Source organism: Salvia hispanica, chromosome 4 (assembly GCF_023119035.1).
Source record: "Salvia hispanica cultivar TCC Black 2014 chromosome 4, UniMelb_Shisp_WGS_1.0, whole genome shotgun sequence".
Taxonomy (NCBI): Eukaryota; Viridiplantae; Streptophyta; class Magnoliopsida; order Lamiales; family Lamiaceae; genus Salvia; species Salvia hispanica.
The window spans coordinates 8,159,180-8,169,969 of NC_062968.1; the positions used below are offsets into that span (position 1 = coordinate 8,159,180).

General features: G+C 36.6%; 1 protein-coding gene across 1 annotated transcript; it reads left to right on the forward strand.

The window, feature by feature from the left end:
* The first annotated feature begins 4,008 nt into the window (after positions 1–4,008).
* Positions 4,009–5,395, forward strand: LOC125219467 (2-methylene-furan-3-one reductase-like). Its single transcript, XM_048121446.1, has 3 exons — positions 4,009–4,279; positions 4,396–4,876; positions 4,974–5,395. The coding sequence occupies exons 1-3, from the start codon at positions 4,100–4,102 to the stop codon at positions 5,243–5,245; spliced, it is 933 nt and encodes a 310-aa protein (XP_047977403.1). The 5' UTR covers positions 4,009–4,099; the 3' UTR covers positions 5,246–5,395.
* Positions 5,396–10,790: the final 5,395 nt, after the last annotated feature.

The window sequence follows — 10,790 nt, forward strand, 5'->3', positions numbered from 1 at the left end:
AAAAATGGCTAATTTTTGCTGATGTGGATTATTTACCTGATTTTTTTTAAAAAAGAAACATTTTTATCGCCAATGCAAGCGTGCCATGTGGGAAGGGGCTCGTGGCACGCTAGATCGTCCCCTTCCCCTCCACCCATCGCGCTTGGTGAGACGAGTCAGCTACAATGCTGGCTTGCTATTCATGTCTACATGTTTGGTTTGATCATGTGGAACCAGATTCTTAGATATTGATGGCAGTCTTGTTATCGTAGAACATCCTGCATGGTAGTGACAAGTGAAGGTCGAGTTCTTATTGGAATCATGGACTAAATGTGCCCGGTCAATGGACTTTGACCAAATAATAAATGTGACAAGACATTTAATTCTTTGAAATTAAATGCTACAGCATTGGTCTACGTTCCGTGTAGATGATCGTAGTATATTCACTTTCTCAAATCCGATTCCTGGTGAGTGAGAAATAGTGGATTAAAGTTGGGCGCGATTGAGCTTTATTTAAGCTTGGACTGAGTGTAGGGAGCAATCAACTAGTGTTAGTTGTCTCACATTGGAAGTGAGAGCCTCTTTTGAGGTGTATAAATTAAGTGATCTACTACACTTATAAATTCTAATGGATCAAGTTGGGTTGAAAAACGCACACACGCGTGCGTCGCCGCCGGCCTGCCGTGCCGAGCCGCGCCCTTGGACTTGGACTTGGACTTGCCAAGGTATTACTTTTTGGACCAACGACCTGATCAAGTTGTAGAACCGCCATGATCAAGCTGGTGAAGTTTCGCGACTTGGACTTGGACTTGGCAATTGGTCTTTGGGCTCTTGGGCCTTGCCAAGGTATTACTTTTTGGACCAACGACCTGATCAAGTTGTAGAACCGCCATAATCAAGCTGGAAAAGTCCAGGTGACCTGATCAAGTTGGCGAAAGTCTAGCGATGTGATCATGCTGGAGCTGGCACAGACCAGTGAACTGATCAAGCTAATTGTAGACTTGATCAAGTTGATACTCACTTCAGGATGTACATGTCCAGATACATCTGGGATTCAAAATCCGTAACGTTTTGTAACCCCCGGCGGTTACAGACTCTGTCTTGATGATCCATGATGACAGCCATCAAGGTTGTTGACCCCTGCAGGTGGATTGAGCCTATAATATTGGCTAGTCATTCTAGCATTCTAGGACCCCAGATACAACATCAAACACTAGAAGCATCATAAGCTCTCTCCCTCTCTGCATTCTGCATTGTCTTTCTGTCAAAGCTCTGCCCTCACCTTATTCCAGTTCACCGGAGCTCGTTTCGACTGTGGTGATGCATCGAACGAGAGGTAGCCATTTTAACTTTGGGGACGAAACGCCGATCCCAGAGCACTACCGGGTATATCTCGTCTTGCGGAAAGAGGACTCCTCGACTCGGCTAATCTTTCCTACGATTTATTGTTTCGATTTTATCAGTTGTAATTTCGTTTCAGTTTGTTCCTCTGTATTTGTTTTGGGTTGTATTACGCCCGGTTTATATCTTGTAATTCCAGAGTCCCCAACAGTTCAGTCATGAACTTCTTAAACCATAGTATCTCAGTTAGGTCTAACCCGATTCTTTGCAATTTTGCCTCAACACTAGATAAGAGAGTGCAACTACTTTCTACTTCTTTTTTCTCCATGTGACGAGATTTCCTCCCACAAAGGTGAAGTTCCATGCAGTCGATATCCTGTCATTTGGGTTCCCAAGCCAATCTACATCAGTAAATCCATGTATTTCTAAGGGCCCATGCTTTTTAAACAGTAATCCATGTTCAACTGTTCCTTTCCAGTACCGCACGATTCTCAGTGCTGCATCCCAATGGTCCTCTTGGGGTGAGTGCATGAACTGACTTACTACTGCTGCAATATAATCTATGTCTGGACGTGTATGGGAGAGATAGATGAGTTTCCCTACCAATCAGATTTCTCCCCTTATATGTGGGTCTCGCACCTTCAAGTATCAGCAGTCCGTGATTTTGTATCATCGGAGTGTCTGCGGGTTTGCAGTCTATCATTCCAATTTTAGATAATAGGTCGAGTACGAAGTCAAATAAGCTAAAAATAACCAAGTTTGGATCTGAGTATGTAATGTAAAGATAAAAACATTCAAAAACTTGAAATAAGATTGTTTCGTGCTCCCAAGAGCAGTGGATCTAGCTGGCTAAGTAGACGACAACAGTGGATTTCTGACTATGCTTTGACACCATGAAGAAAGGATCAGTAATAGGTTTATATAATGTATATATGGTAAACCTAATTTGAAGGGATTCTATTCTATGTATGGAAGTAAATCAATTATGTATCAATCCCATTATTCTCGTAATTTCTTTCCAACACATACAAAAAGCGTTGGTGTGTTTAAGTAGGGGTGGGTCAGTACGGTATACTATATCGAGATCGCCATATCGCATACCATACCGAAAACTACGGTATGATAAAATATCATATCGAATTTTTATTATACTGCAATTCACTATACGGAAAATTCGGTATGGTTAATTTTTTATACTGTTACCTTACCGTTATTGCGGTATACCACAATTTTTACTAAGTAGGGAACGATTTACTGTAATATCTTTATGCAAAAAAAAATCTACTTTATACACGAAATTTTTAAAAATAGGATTTTTGGATATTTTTTAAAATTCTATTTTATACTCCCTCTGTCCACGAAAAATAGACAAGATTGAGAATGTCACGGGTTTTAAAGTATAATCGGTAAAGTAAGAGAGAGATAAGAAAAAAAGTATGAGAGAGAGAAGGAAAAGGTAGTGGAATGAGTGTTAGTGGATTGTGAGGTCTATATTTAGAATGATGTGTAGGATTAGTATTGGTTGAAAACTTCCTTTTTGAACATAGTCTATTTTTCGTTGATGGACCAAAATGAGAAAACTTGTCTATTTTTCGTAGACGGATGGAGTATATAAATATATTAAATATAATATAATATTTATATAATATTTAAGCATATATATACCGATTTTCGGTATGCACCAAGGATTTGGTAAACCGAATCTATGGTCTAAACCATACCAAAAATTGCGATATACCGAAAAATCAGTATTTTCGGTATTGTTTTGGTACGGTAAGTGTGGCATTTTGATATTTTGGTATTTTTCCCTATCCCTATGTTTAAGGATGGAGGTTGGAATTATTTTCATTCTTGGAATTAAGTTTGTTCAAAGTGATACTTGTGCTGAGTATGTGTTTCTGTTTGAAGAATTATATAGTATAAGTGGCGTAATTTATCAAATAACAACGCTCATATTCTCTTCACTCAAATTATTAATGCTCCGTTTAGTATATAAAATTAGGGATGCGTAATTAGAATTCGAGCATTCAATTCCAAATACAATATTTTGTCTCATAAAATTATATGGATTTGAAATTGGAATTGGAATTGGAATTGAAATTTGTATGTCTCATCAAATTATATAGATTTGCAATTGGAATTGAAATTAGTACTCCCTCTATCCCATTAGAAATGCAACGTTTTCCTTTTTAGGTTGTCCCACTAAAAATGAAACGTTTCCTAAAATGGAAACACCACTCTCTCTACTTTTCCCTCTCTCTTACTTTACTCTCTCTCTTCATTAACTCACAAAACAACACTTGCATAAAATCTTGTGCTGGAAACCAAATGTTTCATATTTATTGAGACGGAGGGAGTATTAGAATTGGAATAGGAATAAAATTAAATTATGATAAATGAAAAATAGGGAAGGGGGTAACTTTCAAAAAATTAATGGTCTGAAGCGTAGGCAAATATGGCGGCTCGATCTGGTGTTAATTAATTTCAAAATATTGGGATTTGGGCATAAAACAAAAGAAAAAAACTTACAGACAAACACGACCGAAAAGTTTGAGGGCCAGAAATTTCGGAGAACGTCATTAAATTCTTCAGACGCACACATATTCAACGTCAAAATAGTACTATGCTTTTTCACCATAGAAATTTCGGACGCCAAAAATTTGGAAATGTATAAATACCGCCTAAATGGAAGGTGGAATTCATCATGAGTGACAGTGAGTAGTGTTACAAATACAATAGAAACAGAGTCGAGAAATTAATTTTAAAATTTGTAGAAAAAATGAAGGCGTGGTCTTACAAACAGTACGGTGGTCCGGAGGTGTTGAAGCTGGAATCAGACGTGGCGGTTCCGGAGCTGAAGGAGGATCAGGTCCTAATCAAAGTGGTGGCGGCGGCGCTGAACCCCGTTGATTACAAGAGGCGCGGCGGCGTTTTCGGCGCGTACGATTCACCTCTTCCTGTAAGTAATAGTAGTAACGTTTCTTCAACACAAGTACTCCTCAATGAATTCAATTTGATTATTATATATGGATAAAACAATAGTATATATTTATGATTAAAAATAATGATGTGCAGATTATTCCCGGGTTCGATGCTGCTGGAGTAGTGGTGAAAGTTGGGAGCAAAGTGTCGAGTTTCAAGGAAGGAGATGAAGTGTATGGAGACATCAACGATCCTTATGCTGGAATGAAGCAGTTGGGAACTCTTGCTGAATACACCATCACTGAAGAGAGATTGTTGGCTCCCAAGCCCAAGAATCTTAGTTTTGTGGACGCTGCTTCTCTCCCTCTCGCCATTCAGACTGCCTACGGCGGCCTCGAAGCCGCCAAGTTTTCCGAGGGGAAATCCATCCTTGTTCTCGGAGGAGCCGGCGGTGTCGGATCCCTCGTCATTCAGCTTGCAAAGCATGTCTTTGGTGCTTCACATGTTGCTGCTACTTCCAGCACTCCCAAGTTGGACCTTTTGAAGTCTTTGGGAGCTGATTTGGCTATTGATTATACCCAACACAATTTCGAGGATTTGCCTCACAAATATAACTTGGTTTATGACACTATTGGTAATTACAAGATTCATATTTTCAATTATACTAGTATATGATTTCCTTTACTAATTAAATTATTCCTAATTCCATACTTCATTATATATACTATTAGGCCAACCGGATAAGGCGGTCAAGGTTCTCAAGGAAGGTGGTTCAGCCGTGGTCGTAGCTGTTGGGGTTGCCGTGGCGTCCCCTGCCTTTGCTTATTCACTCAATGCTAGCGGAGAATATTTGAAAAAATTGAATCCCTATTTGGACAGTGGCAAAGTCAAGGCCGTGCTCGATCCAAAAGGACCCTTCCCTTTCGACAAGGTCGACGATGCTTTTGCGCATATTGAGACCAACCATGCTACCGGAAAGGTCGTCGTGCATCCCATTGCTTAGAATTTTGGAACTACTTCTACTACTATTATGTCTTCTTCTCGTGTGTTCAATAAAAAGAAAAAAAAACTCTATATGTTGTTTTCTTTACTTTTTTGTTGTAACAAGTTCTACTGCGGTTCCAGTAATAACACTTTTGTTTTTTCCCGAGTACTTTCAGTGTTTGTCATAAAAATAATGTTTGATAAGTACTAGTCATGACTGAAATCATAATTAATGAATTTCGTGGACACTAAGGTGGTGTTCGGATTCAAAATTAAATAGTAGCGAGATATAACAAGTCCGTGAAATCTATTTGCTTTATTTGATTTGCATTGTGAGCTTTGACTACTTAGTTCGATTTAGCGACTTTCAATGCCGCCAAATGATCAAGAAGAAATATTTCAAGAGAGTTGATGTTGCATGAAACACGAAGAAGGGACAAGCCCAGGAATGCACCCTTGTTTCAAGGGAACCAACATCACTAGAGAAATCCCTTGGGGTTGGAGCCCAAAGCAATCCTATAAAAGCGAGATCAACATGGAAAAGTAGGAGTTCTAGCGTAGTTAGAGGGTATCATCCTTTCCATTCACTTCAAATCCATGGCGCTTCTTGCATCTTAGCTCAAGGAAGATCCAGCATAGTCGGAAATCCACCGTTGCCGTCTACTTAGCCAGCTAGATCCACTGCTCTAGGGAGCACGAAACAATCTTATTTCATGTTTTGAATGTTTTTATCTTTACATTACATATTCCGAGACTTGGTAATTTTTAGCTTATTTGTCTTTGTACTCACATTTGAGAAGTTATTTGTGTTGGGACTACCGCAGCGGAAGACACGGAAAACAAACAGGTCCTTAACGGATCTATTTAGGTGATTATGCATTCGATTCCAATTTCATGCAATGAATATAGATCTATAGATATAACACATCAAAAACACATAATCATGCATATTCGATGTGTATTAATTTGTTACCTCATAATCCATCATTGGATTGACGTTACTCGCTGCACCTCCGGGCGATCCTTGGTTTATCGACCACGAATCTTCCGTACTATTCCCTTGTCCTTGATCATTCATCCGTGTGGGTGGATCTTGGATAATCAACAAATAGCTTTGAGGAGATCTAGGAAAACCAAACACAAAACACGAGATTGACTCGATCTAATCATATGAACTAGGATAGATCAAGAACAAAACAAGAACCCTAAATCTCCCACGTGCTAGGCACGAAAATCGAGCCAAGAGGGAGAGAGAGACGCCAAGAATGACGGCTAGGGTTAGGGTTTAGTGTGTGTTGTGTATTGTTTGGTGTGCTAGGGGTTTCCATACTCCTCACTAGTTATAATAGACTTAATGGGCTAGTAAGTGGATCTATGGAATGATTTAAGTTTTGAGCTCACCCATTAGATAAGTTACTAATTAAATCAAATGACCCATGATTTAATATATTATCAATGAAATATTATTTTGTTCCACTAAAGAATAATATTGCACTCCCACTTAAATCACCAAATTACAAATAACTTGGGTCCATTTTATTTTATAATATTTCCCGCGTTTAAGACTATCTTGATCCGTCAATTTAATTCTTTTTCTGTGTGACTAGAATTAAATTAATTCTCCAAAGAGTTTTCTAGTTTGAAACTTTATTTATTATTCGTGGAATAAATTCCAAATGCGCAGATTTCTGATAATAAATTCCTTTTTCAAACACCTCATTGGGGATCACCCTTTTAGGGATTTAGTCATACCACTCTAGGCACGCGAATTCTATGAAATAATATTCCAATACCTTCATGTTATTCAATTACTACCACCCAAGATATCATGAACTTGAGTTACGTATAAACTCTCACATATTGATAAGTCAAAGTGGCGTTTGATTAAATAAACATATTGATATTAATTTCATAGACTAGAAAATACTAAACTTTCTGAATTGTATTCTTACAGTAGATAGCAATAAAGAATACATTTCACATTAGATCCTTTCAGTGCTTTACCACACCGGTGTTACTAATCTCTTCTTAGGTAAGAGAGAATTATCACAAACACCGCAACCATACCAATAGGTAGCCAAAACCTATCTAGGTTGTGAATACGTTTTTCTTCTTACTAGATCTGCCCAAGTCCCCTACTGGAAAACTCATGAGGACATTCATCGAATTTCCCAACTTGACCTTCTTAGTAAAAAACCTTAGACTTGTTTATTATATTTCAATAATAAACCATTATATTATATTATTTATTCTCATAATTAGGTAAACAAGTGGATGTGACGTTTCTTGTATACATGCACAAGCTGACTGTACAAAGACATGTACGTTCGAAGCATCTTTTAGTATACAAACCCCAACAATTTTTTGATTAAAGTTGGTTATTTTATAATCCTTGCATTATGGAAGTTTATGTTGATCTTGTTGTGTTCGTTGTTCACTTTTATTCAATTAGATTCTTTTCGCAATCGTTAATTCTTTGATTCCGTAGATCTAGTTACTTTGCGTAAAATACAAGTGTAGAGTTTACGCTTATCTTATTCGCATGCTACTTGATCAGTTAGAGTAGTTTCAGTCGTTACAACCTTAAATTTCGTATTTACATTTCATGCGAAGCATGCTCAATTTTCTTGCATGTTGTTCATCTTCAGTTCTTCAGATGCTCTATACTTAGTTGTTTGAGAAGATGAAGAAGTGAAATCATTTCAGGAAATTAGATTTGAATTTCTACTTTTTTTTTATGTGTAAATGAATCAAATAAAATCAAGTAAAAGTACAAGCATAACTCAGGAATGCCCGAGAGATATAGCCAACTAGTCTAGGTAGCGAGCCAAGGGGGGGAGAACAAAATACAAGAGAACTTGTGTATACCAAGGGCTTATATCAAGATAGAGTACATCACGAACCAAATTCTAGAAGTCCTTAGAAAGCCTAATGTCTCTGAGACAAACGTCCTTGCGAGATTTACAAGGGAATATAGGCATACCTATGTGGGATTCTACTCTTTGCTTTTGTACTATGTTGCTTTTTCAGCTTTATTCCTTTAGGTTAGTTAGGGAAATATGGTCCCCTTTTATTTTTTATGCATGTGACTCCATTTTAGGTAAGTCAGGTGCTCTTGTTTGTTCCACTTTCAAATCACAGCGTTTATTTGTTTACATGTTTGTTGAAGTTTAGGTGCGCTAGTTCGCAGTTTTCGTGTTTTTCAATCAAACTGTCATTTTAGGTAGGATTCATAGTTTTCTATCTCCAAACCCACCAATATTCTGTGGCAGTAGCAATCCCATTCCCACAACATCCAGGCATAATCCGCTTCTTGTGAATGCATGTGGGAATCAATCCTTACTTCCCTGTGCTACTCTATAGTTTTGTGGGTTAAGGTTATGAGAAATCACTTTGGAATCACATGTCCAACAAAGTGAAGATATGTCTAGAGAGTCTACTTGATCAAGGGGTGAGAAAAAAAAATCGAAAACCGAATATCCGAACCGAGGCAAACCGAAATTTTGAAATTCGGTTCGGTTTGGTTTTGAAAATATAAAATTTTTGGTTTTTCAGATCGGTTTGGTTCGGTTCGGGCGAAAAAAAAACTAAATAACCAAATAACAAAATTATATTTTAAATATAATATTATATATATGTATATATATATATATTCTTTTAAATATTTTATATAATATGTATTATATATATTCTATTATATAAAATAAAATATATTATATATATTACTACCTCCGTCCCCCAAAATTTGCTACACTTTGACCCGACACGGGTTTTAAGAAATGTAATGGAAAGTGAGTTGAAAAAGTTGATGGGATGTGAGTTCTACTTTTAAAGTATTAGTTTTATAATAAAATGTGAGTAGGAATGAGTTAGTGGAATATGAGGTCCACTACCAAAAATGGTAAAAGTGAAGTGTATCAAATTTTCAGGGACGGACCAAAATAGTAAACTGTATCAAATTTTCAAGGACGGAGGTAGTAATATTTAGTATATGTTTTTTTTTTTGGTTTTTCGGTTTTTTGATTTTTTCATATAATTTCGGTTTTTTCAGTTAAGTTCGATTTTTGAAGTTCGATTTTCGGTTTTTCGATTTCGGTTTTTCATGTTAGGTTCGGTTTGGGTTTTGAACTAAATTCATTTTTTCGGTTTTGGTTCGGTTTAGGTGAAACACCGAACCGAAACCCGAATGCTCACCCCTAACTTGATCAGTTCACACATTTCTTATACTCATGCACGAACGCGGATAGGTGTTTCTTATACAAATGCACGAAGGTGAATAGCTCTAGGCAGTCTACTTGGTCAATCAGCGATACTTATTTACTCATTCCGTCCCGACCTAAGCGAGACGTTTCCATTTTCACATAAAAATTTAGATAGTGGTGTTTAGTGAATTAAATTATTAATAGTAAAATAAGACAAAGAATAAAGTAAAAAAGAGAAAGAGATAAAAAGTACGCCTAAGAAAGGGAGTAAAGTAAGAAAGATAAAGAGAAAGATATAATAAAGTAAGAGAGATGACAAAGTTGGAGAGAGGAGTGAGTTATTTTTTGCTGAAAAAGGAAACGTCCCACTTAGATTGGAACGAAGGGAGTATGTTTTAATATACGTGAAAATAAGTCTCACATGCGTTCAGTCATGCGCTACTTTAACTTGTCAATGTGTGTTGGCTTTTTATGTTATTAATAAACGGGGGAAGATGTCTCGGGTAGCGATGGTTTACATTCAAGATTGACTAGTATTGTTTCTTGATAGATACGTGTCTCGGTTTGCTGGAGTTGATATTATTTCCAAAAGTTCTGGTTATAAATCTTAACGCTTTAATAAATTTTAACACTCTTTGGAAAAGAAATCAATTAGATTAAAGTTGTTCAACAAGCTTGATTAATTAACGGATATAGAATATCTTAAATGCGAGAAATAGAAATTTATTAAGTATTCAGAATTTGTAATTCAATACTCTCTCCGTCCCCTAATAATTGTCCACTTTGATTCCACACAGATTTTAAGAAATGTAAATGAAAGTGGGTTGAAAAGGTTATTGGAATATGAGTCCCACTTTTATATTTTAATCTATACATATATAAAAGACGAGTTTTGAGAGGTTTTGAATAGATATTTTGTGCAAGGGATGTAAATGAAATAATTAAAAATAAATTTTGATTAAGCAAATTTAGTTGTGGAAAATTTTAATGCAACAGTTACAATGACTATTCCCATTGATTACTTTTAATTCATTTCATTTGGTAGTAAAAGTGAAGGGGTTGGCAGCGGAAGCGCTCACATAAATCAATGACATAATAATTCTGATCTATTTAGCAGATTATTTAGACAAATTCTATTCGCGTAATTATCACATGTATCATGCTCATAACTCAAATAAAAACATTCTTTAAATTAATTGAAACCTAAAACATGCTTTTCTAGGGTTTAGCCATTATACCTTGATGATTCTCCAAAGAATCGAAGATAGCTTGCGCCTTCTCCACGTGAAGATCTTGTTAGAGTTTGTATTCTAGAAAACACGTTTCGAGTGATTGAATACTGTAAAACTCTTATTTTATTTT

Coding starts and splice junctions, on each gene's coding strand:
- LOC125219467 (XM_048121446.1), top strand. CDS start 4,100: ATGAAGGCGTGGTCTTACAAACAGTACGGTGGTCCGGAGGTGTTGAAG. Junction 4,280..4,395: donor CGTACGATTCACCTCTTCCT/GTAAGTAATAGT, acceptor AATGATGTGCAG/ATTATTCCCGGGTTCGATGC. Junction 4,877..4,973: donor CTTGGTTTATGACACTATTG/GTAATTACAAGA, acceptor ATATACTATTAG/GCCAACCGGATAAGGCGGTC.